This window comes from Lygodium microphyllum, chromosome 15, assembly GCF_053477565.2.
Source record: "Lygodium microphyllum isolate KBCC chromosome 15, Lygodium_microphyllum_v1.1.10, whole genome shotgun sequence".
Lineage (NCBI taxonomy): Eukaryota > Viridiplantae > Streptophyta > Polypodiopsida > Schizaeales > Lygodiaceae > Lygodium > Lygodium microphyllum.
The window spans coordinates 81,526,390-81,540,286 of NC_141149.1; the positions used below are offsets into that span (position 1 = coordinate 81,526,390).

Below are 13,897 nucleotides of genomic sequence, written 5' to 3' on the forward strand. Positions count from 1 at the left end.
CAACTTGATACATAGAGAAAGTGACCTTTTTGGGATGGTATGTATGTGCATACAAGGCGCATGTGTGCATGTGTACATATGATATAGAGACTACTAAGGCTAGTTTCTCACCAATCTACTTGAAACTTTAAAAGGCAGGCAATGGCATTTGAACTCTAGACCTCCAATTTATTGCACATCACCTTTACCACTAAGGTATCCAGACAACTTTGTAATGTAGCTCCACATTTCACCATTTACCTAGGTGGACAGGTATCACCATAATGATCCTGGCTGATGCTGTCCTAGTCTGAAATGGGCCTACGATGAAAATGGATATATCTAGATATACAAACAATTTGAGATGTACAACTTTCAAAACTAGGGAGCAGTAAGGAGGGCTACCTAATAAAGAACTTTAGAGATATAGATATGGGTTCCATAAAGAAAACTTGAGGCGTAGGGACAGGTACAATTTGTGTATTCTTTTCGTGCTTTTTCATCAACTAGTATCATATTCTTACTACTATCACCATTGCTTTCATATGGTCCACTAGTACTAGTACTATCATAGTATTATTGTTAGTGATCCCACTAAAATACATAATAGTTCTAGTAAATATACTACGTATCATTGTTCTTCTTATTTACATTTGCAAATGGTTTATTTGAGTAGGGAATCCCATTCAATCATGCTCTTTACTTGTGTCATGATCTACAAATGCAAATGTATGTCGTCATGTGTCAATATATGCAGAAGGGAACCAAATTAGATATATGACATACAAGATAATATTTTAAATGAAAATTTTGGATAACTTAGAAACCCTATATCCCAACATAGGAGACGAAAAGCTAGCTGTGTTAATGGTGTATGGGTGACAAGTTTTAAGCAATCATTGCAAAGGGTGCAACCATCTTCTCATAGAACTAGATTCGAGATCAACAAAAGAAAACTAGCATTTGATCTTTGGGAATCTCCACTACCTTGAAATTTTTGTACTTTCCTCACCTTAAAAAGTGCAAACTTCCAAAAGCATGTGTGGTCATTCCATGTATACTACTTGAGCTTCTAATTTTTCAGACATTTGGATCTCTAAAGAGAGTTATTTATACCATGAATGCAAGGAATGTTTAGTCATCACTATCACTTTGCATGATTGGATGACATGTAAATACCTCGGGAAATTTACTATATGTATATCCTCTCTATCAGGTGCATTCAAGGTCTATTGAAAAATATCCTTATCTATGAATTTTTCCTAAATAAAATATAATCATTTTCTATTTAATCTATGAATAACCCCTTTATAGTATACCCTTCTATATGTAAAAAATGTATAAAAATGATATTTTATTCATGAATAACTTACTCGAGGTAAATACACAATATAAGGTACAAGATAAAGTGTATTTGGCTTTTTCCATGATTCATGGAACTATAGCTACTCTCATCTTGATTACCATGTATTCAAATACATTCTCCCACATATATATCATTCTTTCCATCTTCTTGACATTAGCATAGTCGCATAGTGATAAAATATTTATCCCATTCTTATATAGAAATACAAAGAGCAGCCATGATCATCCCTTTGATTTTCAACTTCATTAAAGACCTTCGTGCCTTAAAAATGGTACAAACGCAAAGTCTTACTTTACGAAACATTGTTTAAAAGAATTGTAGAGCCATAATGTGGTACTATTTCACATTGCGTTTGTTTCTATGTATTTTTTCTAAGTGTCACGCACCCATCTCTCTCTCTCTCTCTCATCTTGTCTTGCAGGTGCATTTTGATCGTCAATCAAAGGATGGGCAGTCATACCTGACGCTGGAAGTAGCACCGAACGTTAGCTCCAATACCGTTAAACATACATGCAATATCTTGCATGCTCAGACACACAAAAAATCATCGTCTTTCCAACTAAAAGAGCTGTTCAGAATTTCCCATGGGGCTGTATGCGGGTATAATGGGTGCGGCGGACTAGAAGCTATAGTACTAGCTGGACTAGTAGCTATAGTCCCAGCTGGACTAGTTGAAGAAGAGTATAAGGAGGTAGGGAATAATTCCAGCTGCTGATCGTCTGGAATCATGAAATCCACTAGCGGGGGCAGACTTGCAGGGTCGCAGTAAAACCGCCCAGGGCAATCGTCGTCGTCGCCGTCGTCGTCATCACGACTGACAGCAGTCGGTTGGCCGGTGCTGCGGCTGATCACTGCACACGGCGGGTCGGCAGCAGATACAGCGGAAAGAGCAGGTGGCGATCGTGCATGTAAAGAAGGAAAAGAGGTGATAATACCTGGAGTAGCAGCGGCAATAGAAGGGGTGCATGTTAACGAGGATGATCCAGGAATAATATTGCTGAGAAGAGAGATATGACTTTCTTGGACATCAGGATCAATACTATGGCAGTCGATGCCGCCCAGCTGCTGCTGCTCCCCAATACTATTTAGGGTTAATATACCATCTTCGCTCTCATGAGCGCAGCACATCCCTACCTTGATCCGTTTATTGCAGCTAGCTAGCGCTGCATTACAACTACTGCTACTATTATAATCACGATCTGCGTCGACAATTACGCACCAGCCTGCTGCATCGTCTGGCGTGTCACAAGGTGAATCGCTGTTTTCTGAGGTTGCGATGCTGATGGGAACTCCGGCGCAGGCACGTGGACTGCACCTGCCACTGGATGGAGCAGTGATTGGTGATTCGGTGGAGCTAATTGCGGATTGAGATGATGGGAGATTTATAGTAGCATCTGTGAAGTTATCATATTCTAATGTACGGCTCTTTCTGTGGTTGTTGCTGTTAAGGTCGGCGCTGCTGCTGCCGGTGAGGCGCTGCACGACAGCTCGGAACTCCGCCTGTGTCGTCTCCACAAACACAGGAGGCGCCGATTGAACTATGGTTATCACACACACAGGCCTCTGCTGCTGCTGCACCATCATCTATCTTCCAGTAGAGTATCAACCCCAACTAAAAGGAACTCACTCTCTCGTGGTCGTCTCACTAGACCATTCAATACTTTTATAGCAATGAGCCCAAACCCTCTTCGAATTAAAACTTGTTTACAAACAAAACAAGTATCGACACACTTTCATAGGAAGGAAGCATCGTGTAGGCCCTCTGATCTACCATGGTTCATTATTTCTGATGTGGTGGTGACATAAATTCTAGTATTTACAATAAACCGTACCTTAAAGTCCTGAAACCATAGGGAGGTTTTATGCTAAGGGAATCTGTCACAGTCTATCTGCAAAGTGAATATACATGTAGCTTTTTAATTTGTGAAGGTTGGTTTTTATTGTAATCTTTTCAATTAGTGTCTTGAGATTTATGATGGTTGCAAAGTTGATATACATGTAGTAAATTTGAAATTTGTGAAGGTGGTTTCTGTTCGATTAGTGTCATGAGATTTATGATGGTTGTTTTAACCTAAACGTGCGCAAATTGCGCCTTTTAGCTTACTATGGTATCTGCGAGAGTCTACCGTGGTTATTCCTTTGAGCCCTAATGTGCGTGGGCTAACAATATCTTTACAGCAGTGTGAAACAACAAAAAGGTCTACTGAACCTCCGTCGGCAAATCAGTCAAGCAGAATTGCCCCTTAACCTTCGCACTACAATGAAAATTTGTTCTTAGAAAGCACAACAGTCCTCTTTCGGCGCACTACTTCTAATGCACAATGTCAATAAACGTCCATCTCAAACTCCAATACAGTTGACAAGCCACCGTATAAAATGGGCGGACACCCAAGTGAACTAGGATTCACAAATGATTGGTGAATCTAGGTCGAAACAAAATGGTTCCGCATAGTGTCAAACGCTCTGCCCCGTGCCTCCACGTCATCATGTTAACACTTCCCTAAGGTTTCCATTAGCACTAACGAAGTGTTATATTAAATGGTTGAAAGGTGTTCATCGTAGGGTCGATCTCTCACGCGAGGACAGTCATTCATGAGCGCGACATGTTAAAGGCAGGTCGAAGAGAAGCTGGTTTACTTGATTTGATATCAAGTTTTACTGGGGTTGCGTAAAACGTCGCATCCCCGGGAGCTTCTCTCACGAAGGAATGCATGTCTCCTCACCATATGATGAGCATGCGCCATCAGCTAATACACGATGCTGCACTGTATTCTAGGATCTCGCCATGATATATGGGGTACATAGAGACATCCCGTAGGCCCTTACCATAACTTAGGCGTAGGTTTTGCCTTGAGAATTTTGACCTACGTGTGTGTACAACCTGCACACACATTGCTCTCCGTTCCAACCATGGATTTTCAAAAGCTCATGAGGCAACATCTAACTATCCCAATTTCAATGCCCAAAGTGAAGCGCATATGTCCAAGTTCTGGAGAACCCTTGCATGTAAGGATAAACGGTGGTCACACGTCCAAGTACAAACAAGAAGGCATAGAGTTTTCCCGCTCCATAAGGCAACACTTTTATATGAACTTAAGGGAGGCTTGTGTCGCTTGGATGCATCTACAAATACTTGATGAAGTCTCAACGCATGGGTCGGTTTCAAATTTGATGAGACTTCACTACATTGAGAGAGAGAGAGAGAGAGAGAGAAAGAGAGAGAAGGGAAACTTTTGACCCACTCAAATAGACTCCCTTCAGCTTCAAGAATAGTTCCACTAAAAGACTTGGGATAAGGAAGATTATAGCGACTAATGTTTGTTAATTGACAAGCGTTATGCTTTTTCGAAACTGGCCATCGGTCAATTGAGGTATATGCTATGATCTAAGTACTGAGATATACTACTCGAGTATGTCAAATGGATGACACTAGGCTCCCCAAACGGGCATGAAATGCTAGCACACGCCTATAGAAAACGTGGAAAAGTAAAGTGCTTTCAATAGGATGGGTGTTGGATATGTGAAAATGGTTTAAAGGGTGGGGAGTGGATAGATATTTGGATATGGCATCCGAAAATATATGCATGGACACATTTCAATCAGACCTCTTACGAGTGTATCAGGAAAAACATCAAAGCAAGGGAGCAAATGGCAAACTTGCTTATTACAGTATACATATCTATCCTTCATGTTGGGATTTCTACATGCAAGCAAAGGCACACACGCAGCCATACATAGCCAACCCGCTCTCAGTGGTATTTAGATGGAGTATTGCACGACTTTGAACTCAATCACACATTTTGTTGATCTAGACAAGTGCATGGAGTGGACATGCAAGAGAGACGAGGTTATGAAAGTTGTGTGGACTACAGAGTAGAATCAGAGGAGCACATGATTATGACATGCTCAGCATATGCACCCATACATGCTGACTTTGATATCCCTTTACAAGGGCCACTTTACCATTTTTTGACCACTACTCCTATATTGAAGTTAGGGGATCTCATCACCCGCATGTTACACTTTCGAGAGAACCATGCTGCATAGATCGTTCTTTCACCATACCTACCCCTTTCCTACCATGGGGGAGGAGAATCATGGTATATCTGGAAAGGTCCCATGGATCATAATTTGGCCTTCCGTGGACGATAACAAACTACTCTACTCTACTCTCTCTCTCTCTCTCTCTCTCTCTCTCTCTCATGTGACGAGCACATCATAATTGGTAGAGACACGGACTCTTACCTTCTTTTCTTACATCCTCTTCTTACTCTCCTAGCCATGGCATTTCAATTCAACATAGAATAGCAAAGAGAGAGAAAGAGAGAGAGAGAGAGAGAGAGAGAGAGTACATCATTGCAACATCTTTGGATGCCTTCCTTTGTAACTTATTTCTACCCACCTTGTCCTCATTTCTTAGTTTCTAATGTTTTTACAATTTCTTTATACAAATGGCTCTATATCCTAAGTTAAGAGAGGTGTTTCATCCCAATCCCTTTACACTCATTATTACTTTTGTATATGACCTACCTCTATTCCAAAACAAGGTGAACCTATCAAGCCCAATCTCCTTGACTAATTACAACAAGTGCCTAAGAAGTGTCTCATGCAAGCCCTTTTTCCTTTTCATCATCGAGGTTATATAAGTTCTTATGTTCATTTAGCTTAGATATTATTCACTACTATTTGTACTACTTGGATTGCAAGCAATTATGTAATTACACATTGTATCAAATGTACTTTGTATTATTATTAAGTTTACTTGACATTGTGGCACTCAACAACAGTATCACCCAACACTAGTTTTTTAGAGTTAGAGATTTTCATCCAATGCCTCCCTTTTGACTCAACATACTCCCTACGAGACTCTGAGGTGAAAATTCGCTTATAGTTCTAGTCCACCGCATGGTCTCAATATGGTGCTATAAGAAGAACGTGCACAATGCCCTCTTCAAGAAAGTTCCAAGAAAACTAAACGTAGAGTATCCTCCCACATGGTCTCAATATGGGGCTGTAAGAAGAATGTGCACAATGCCCTCTTCAATAAAGTTCCAAGAACACTAAATGTAGAGCATCCTCCCTCTATCAATTCAATGGTAAGAAAATGGGCCAAAGTAGAACCCAAAAGTAAGAATAAGCTTCATGTTAGATTTTGGTGAGGTCAAAGACATACATTGTCAGTCTTGAAGCTAACAATGATCCTTATTTCAAATATACTACCAGTATGTGACTGCAAAGAACTCAGTTTTAGTGTTCTATGGTGACAAAGAAATCATCTTTCAATGTTATGGAGTAGTTTGTAGTTTGTTGCTCAATGTTCTAGGGCATTTGAGTTTCTACCAAATGTGTAGTGCAACAATGATAAATTTAAAATGAATATAAGGTAGATTAGAATAATCATGGACAAAGCATTAAGCTTCCACGAATAAGAAGAAACACAACATGCAAAACCACTTTTAGAAGATGGATGGCTATCACAAAAATCCAGTCAAATTGTTGAGCCATAGTCATCGTACGCTTTACATGAAGATAAATCCTTTCTCGAGTTAGCCAGTACATCAAGATAGAGACCTAATGCCTCAAGTAAGTTACTCATGAATATATGTGTGCATCACGTGGGTTCAAAATAAGGTATTTTTAAAATACATTTTTTACATACAGAAATGTGTAATATAAATGGCTTATTTACAGACTGAATAGAAAGGGATTATGTTTTATTTATGAAAAAAGCATAGATAAGGATATTTATAAATAGGCCTTGAATGCACGCGATGTAGAGGATATACATATAGTAACTTCCCCAAGCCTAATGCATGGCCCAACTTTGGTATGCATGTTTCCCATGCCTTGATAAGTGTTAGGTAACCACCTTTACAAAAAGGGTGTCCTTCTCAATGGTTATTAGTACATGTGTTGTGTGAACATGTCTAAGAAAGCATTTGTGCACATGTATAGATACATTGTATTTCCACACATGCATCCATGTGTGCATACATGATTATGTTTGTGCATGCACATGTGTACACACACCACCACTTGCACACATATTCAAAGGGGCTATGTGCACATGCTTTTACACACACGCCTTTGCATGCATGCTTTGTCTATTTGTGTAAATGCGTTTTGTGCACACAATTCTACGAATAAACATACAAATTATATGTGGATGTTTTGAAATTCATTGGTGTAAGCTTCCTAAACGGTTAATGCCAGATGCACGTTGGCCTCTCATGTTTGTAGAGGGATGTATAAAAAGGATTGCAAAGTGATTATAAAGCAGCCAAGCTAGGTTGTGATTACATTGTTAGCTTTTAATAGACAAGCCCATCTACCCTCTGTTATGGTAACGAGGGATGGTGCTACAAGCTATCAAACCCATTTGCTCAAGAATCTATAAGGAATGGACCTTCATGAAATCCTCATAAACAACAAGTATAAAGATAAACATGAGCCCCCAATAAACACTTGCATGATTTGATTTTGTGCTCTATCTATTTGGATATAATTGTAATATGAATTCGAAACTCTTGGGGAGAGAGGGTGCTTTCTATCATTGAATGAATTGCTAGCATGGCAATTTGTGATTGGAGGGCTTGTTGATTCCAATAAAATCTCTTCTTTGTTTTTCCTCATTTATTTGGAGGTGGAGGGGCGCAAGTGAACATTGCATAGAACAAGGGGCTATCAGAGTGACTACTTTGTAGCTGGGGGTAGGTGGAACGTGGACGACAAAGGTGTTTTACTTGCTCGTGCTCTTGTTTCGAATGTGGACACACATTCGAAAGTCAGGAATAGAAAAGTGATGGCCTAATAGTTGTCACACAAACGACGACAACGGAGAACGAATTTATATACAACCCATTATTAGTCTCACAAGCCTGTAATTGACTCTGGTGGTAGTGCTCGTCTGACTTGTCCACACGTGCAATTACAATAGCTCAACGGTCTGCGTCTCCCGTGCGTCTCTCCCTCTCTCTCTCTCTCTCTCTCTCTTTCAGAGTACAGCCTTCTTACCACATCAAAGCGGGCGACCTTCAACTCTGACGCGACGCTTTGCAGGAACGTTCAGAGAAAAAACAGATCACTTGAAAATGAAATTATACGGAAGACGTCGACGAGAAATGTCGTCAAGTTGACGAATCGCAGCTCCGTATCTGTGCTAATAGATTCTGACTGTTCTCTCTAATAGTAATTAGGACGATTAAGAACGCATACCTGAACGCGAAATCCTGATTCTCCGCGACAATTACATCTGAATTGCCCGTCGGGCCGTATGCTTTTTGCAACTTTAAACATGCTTTCTATTTAAACAAAATATAATCCGTGGTTTTTTAAACCCCTATCGCTCAGTTTTCGCTTATTTGGAAATATATTGGCTGATGAATTAGTAGTAGCTATTCTCGTTTCATTGGTCCCTTTGATTGTACCCATTCCTATGATGCTTCTAGGACTATTTACTAGTGCTATCCAAGCTTTGATTTTTGCTACTCCGACCGCAGCTTATATAGGGGGATCCATGGAAGGTCATCACTAGATGGATTATCGACCGCTACCTAACAATTAATCGGTCATCCACACGAGGTCATTGCGGTAACAAAAGCAATTTCTTGTTTGCTTGTTAAGCACTATCTATATGAATAGTGCAATGATAGTGTTATAAATTGCATATGATTATATTTAGGAAAAAATTGAGATAAACATTAGGAGAAATATGAACTCTCTTTTTTGCCCTTTAAGAAGTGAATAAACAAATAGGGACCTAATCAATGAGATAATTGGAATTCCAAATTTATGTAACATGAATCTTCTAGCCATATCTAGGTTCAAATCTTCTCTCAACAATAAAATAAGGAAAATGTAGAGAATATAAAAACTTTTTGGAATTTTCTAACTCGAATTTTTGTTTTCTTATTTTTTAATGTTTGACTTTTCATTTTTCCCCTTTTTCAGTTTCCCTCTCTTTCTTAAGCGGAACTCAAATTTATCATATCTCTTTCCCCGCTATGTCTTTCCTGACGAATTTTGACAGCCTGATTGTTGCTTGCCCTATCTGTAACCCTATGAAATTTCATTTTCTCTACACAAATACAAAGTGAGTTTCACATGTTTTATGAGAGCAAAGCTTGTTCTACCAAAGTCCTAAGATTTTTTTCACAAAAATTTACAGGTATAATGTACTCTTCCATGGATGTTCTATGGTAAATTTTTATCTCGTTTGGATAAAACCTGTGTAAGTTATGTGCATTCTCTAACATGTAATTTCTTTTGTTTTGGTACTCTAGGAATTTTTTACAATAAAAAACAATGATATTTTGAACACTCAACTTCTTCTTCAACATCTTACGATTTCTTTGTAAACAAAGTTACAAGTATGTTGTCTTGTTTTCTTGCTGCTCCATAGTTAAATTTAATCACATTTGAACACCATATTGAGGAAGATGGGAATTTTCCATAAGTTTGAGACACGTGGTCAAATATTTAGATTTGTCATAACTTGAACATTATAACTCCAAATCGAGTGCTCTATAGCTCAATAGATTCCATTTTTCAAGAGCTTTCCAATGACAGATCACATCATATGGTTTTGAGAAACTTATGGGCGTATTATCCGGGTGCCACCTTTTTAGTATTCAAAAAATGGGAATCGGGAGATTCCCAAACTCACTAATATTATGTTTTTGAACAAAATATATTCAAGCTATATGCATACTAGCTTTCCTTTGTTTTTTTACTCCAAGAGAGAACAATAATTTTTAAAAACTCAACTTCCTTAACATCTTTGGGCTTCTTTGCAAAGAGAGCCATGTATATTGCCACTTTTTTCTGTTGCTCCATGGTTAAGTTTCAACTCAATTGGACAAATCCTATGTAAGTTATATGTATGCTTTGACTCGATATTTCTTTTGTTTTTGTACTCTAGGAATTTGTTAGTGAAGTTATAAGTCAACTTCTTGTTCAACATCTCTGGGCTTCTTTGTAAAAAAATTTACAAGTACATTTTTTTAAATTACTTCATTTAAATTTTATTTCATTTGGAAAGAACATTTACAAATTATACACATGCTGAAAGGTAACTTTTCTATTTGGTTATTATAGATGTCTTCATGGAGGAAAACCATTAGTAATATACTTGCAGTGGAGGTCTTCAATATAAAGATAGTGACGGTAATTAGATTTGTGATAAGTACTATAAGTTGGATTGAATTTTGATGCACCCAAATACTCGAGGGATTTTCAAGGTCAAGTGTAAGGATGTTGCGAACCCTAGCAAACATTAAAAAGGTAGAGTTTTAGAGTTCAGAAAAATGTTTAATGGAATAAGTACAGTAACATAAGTGTTGATCCAACATGTTTATACGCACAAACAAATCTCTGTATACGACAAAAACTACATTACAAATTATAAACAAAACAATAAGTTTTTAAAATTTATCATTGGTTATTCTTTTACATCAAAGTTATTTTTAAAAATCTTTGCCAGAGATTGCAGTATATTCCATTGCCACCACTATCTAGTGGTAAATGGTTAATTGATAGCTTGGGTTGCCAGGAGTATATAAGTCCAATATAAAATCTAACATCAATAATGCTATGAAACCCACCACAAGCTTCAAATATGTGCATCTTAGTTGGTTTATTCTATTCTCATTGTTTGAACATTTGTTTGGTTCATGTGATATCCTGAAAAAACAAAGATTACTTATCAATGCAAGTGTCTATCTGAGGAATGGATGAATCAGCTATTAGGTGAGTCTTGCAAGTCAAAAGAAAACATTTTGATGAGACGATTGAGTGCATGGTCAACCAATCTGATCTCACATTCAGGTAAATCTTTTTACCTACTTTGAATGCCTTGATTTAATTGACATAAGTCTTGCTTAGATGAATTTTTGTGTTAGTCGCATTTACTTACCATTATTTTTATTTTTATTACATATATTTCATTGCTAGACAAACTCTGTGCATTCGCTTTTGATATAGAAGATTGCAGCTTTTGCGAGGGAAGTGGATCAACTTGGATCAAGATACCCGAGATGAGACACATACAACTCTCATAGATGTGGTTATCTTGTGGAATGGTCATAATCCTTTTGTGGTCAGCAGAGAGAGCCATTGACCCATTTCTTCTCTGAGACAAAAAATCCAATTAATGTCTAATGAGCCCCTCTACAACTTCTATTTCAAGTTCGATAATAGAAAAGTCAAGATTCGTAGTGAGCAATCTATGATATATAAACAATGTGCTTCTCTACATATCCTTGAGATAATGGAATCCTTGTAATTGTTTTTTTATAAAGAACGAATATAAACTTGTTTTAAACCTGTGAATACTTTCATATTAGATAATCTTAGTTTACTATGATCCAAGCGTGTGATAATATGTACTGTAATTAGTCAATCGTACTGGTTAAAATCATAATTAAATTGCAAGCTGGAGCTATATAATCTATGTAATATTGTCTTTGCATAATGATATATTGTAGCTCATCTCTTCTAGTTATTTCTTAAAATTAAATATTAAATTTGATCCAAGGGATTTTGAAGGTCCTTTAGATTTTTTTAATTAAAAAATTGCAATATTTTCTTTAGTTGGACTTGAATATACTCAGCGATCCAAGTATATTCGAGGATATAATAATGCAGAATGAAGCATTTGTCTATATAAGTAATTTTAATGGTGACTTTAAGTATTGAAATAGAGAAACTAAGGTAAGAGTTTTAATTTGAAACTTTAGGATTTAAAAAAAAACCTTTATTTAAAACCCTAGATCCATAAAAGCTATAACTCCAAACTCATTTTCACTTTCATTCCCTACTTTCCTACACTTGTGCTATCCTTCCTTGTCTCTTTGTGTGCCATGGCTACCACTCCCACCTTCATTGTATGGATTGGCTCCACACACTATGCACACATAGGAGACCATATGTACCCTAGGTTCTGCGTGACCTTGAGTCTAAAGAGCTCACTTTTCGCTCTAGTATAGTGACATCGTTTTGTGATGCGGCAAACCCTCTCACCTTCAACACTCTATACTACAAGCAATCAAGTGGTAATAAAGGTATCTTTATTTTTTTAATCTATGTGATATTATTATTCTTCATAGTTGTTGTTTTATCCTAGAGAGAGAGAGAGAGAGAGAGAGAGAGAGAGAAAGAGAGAGAGAGAAAGAGAGAGAGATGGAAAGAGGAAGAAGGGAGGTGGAAAGATAGAGGACTATGTGATATGAACTAAGAAAATAAGTGATAGAGTGACATAGAGTAAATTAGGGTAGAAGATAAGATGATGTTATTGTTGTCCACTAGCTAAGCTTCTGTACAAATGTGTTTAAATATCTTTGATCAATTCTTCTTGAGGAAGAGAGAGAGAGAGAGAGAGAGAGAGAGAATATCTTGGATAGAATAGAAGATAAGATTGGATCAATTCTGAGAGAGAGAGAGAGAGAGAGAGAGAGAGAGAGAGAGAGAGAGAATATCTTGGATAGAATAGAAGGTAAGATTGGATCAATTCTGAGAGAGAGAGAGAGAGAGAGAGAGAGAGAATGAGAGAGAATATCTTGGATAGAATAGAAGATAAGATTGGATGCTCATTAGAGGTAGATTAAAAGCTAAGATTATAGATAGATTAGGGGTTGATCAGAGTCTATAGTGATTGAAATAAAGAGAAAGAGACAATATCCAATTAGGTAGAAAAGAACATAGATATAATGAATCAAATGGGTGTAATTGTGTGATTTGAATGTTAATCACTACAAGGATTTGAGCTAGTAGCGACGCTCCACAGGGAAAAAAAGCGGGCCGAAACCGAGCGCGGTTTCATTTCGCATTTGCGCATTGTGTGTTTTGAGAGCGAGAGCAAGGGAGAGAGTGACCGTCGTGAGAGAAGGAGAGGAAGAAGACTTGCCGCCGCCGCCGCCGCCGCGGTTGTTCGTGAAGGAGAGGAGGATCCTTCATCGCAAAGAGGAGCTGCCCCACACTCGCCATATCTCATCGGTGAGTCTCCCTCTCTCTTTCTTTTGCTTGTTTAAGGTTTAAATCACTTTCTCTTTTGCTTGTTTAGGAGAGGAAATAAGAGAGAAAGAGAGGGAGAGGGAGAGAAAGAGAAAGAGAGGGAGAGGGAGAGGGAGAGGGACGGAGAGTGCATTCTCTCTCTCCCTCTCCCTTTTGCTTGTTTAAGGTTTAAGTCACTTTCGTTTTTGCTTGTTTAGAAGAGGAAATGTGAGAGAAAGAGAGGGAGAGGGAGATAAAGAGAAAGAGAGGGAGAGAGAGAGGGAGGGGGAGGAAATGAGAGAGGGAGAGAAAGAGAGGGAGAGGGAGATAAAGAGAAAGAGAGGGAGAGGGAGAGGGAGGGGGAGGAAATGAGAGAGGGAGAGAAAGAGAAAGAGAGGGAGACGGAGAGGGAGGGAGAGTGCATTCTCTCTCTCCCTCTCCCTTTTGCTTGTTTAATGTTTGAATCACTTTCTTTTTTGCTTGTTTAGGAGAGGAAATGAGAGAAAAAGAGAGAAAGAGTGGGAGAGGGAGAGAGAGGGAGAGAAAGAGAGGGAGAGAAAGAGA

The 13,897-nt window shown here is 38.3% G+C and overlaps 1 protein-coding gene across 1 annotated transcript; it reads right to left on the bottom strand.

Annotated features, from left to right (window-relative positions):
* Positions 1-1,357: 1,357 nt before the first annotated feature.
* LOC148024708 (uncharacterized) lies at positions 1,358-3,017 on the bottom strand. The gene is made up of 2 exons (XM_087693742.1): positions 2,281-3,017; positions 1,358-2,196 (listed from the first exon to the last, which is right to left on the bottom strand). The coding sequence occupies exons 1-2, from the start codon at positions 2,927-2,929 to the stop codon at positions 1,874-1,876; spliced, it is 972 nt and encodes a 323-aa protein (XP_087549868.1). The 5' UTR covers positions 2,930-3,017; the 3' UTR covers positions 1,358-1,873.
* Between the last annotated feature and the right edge of the window lie 10,880 nt (positions 3,018-13,897).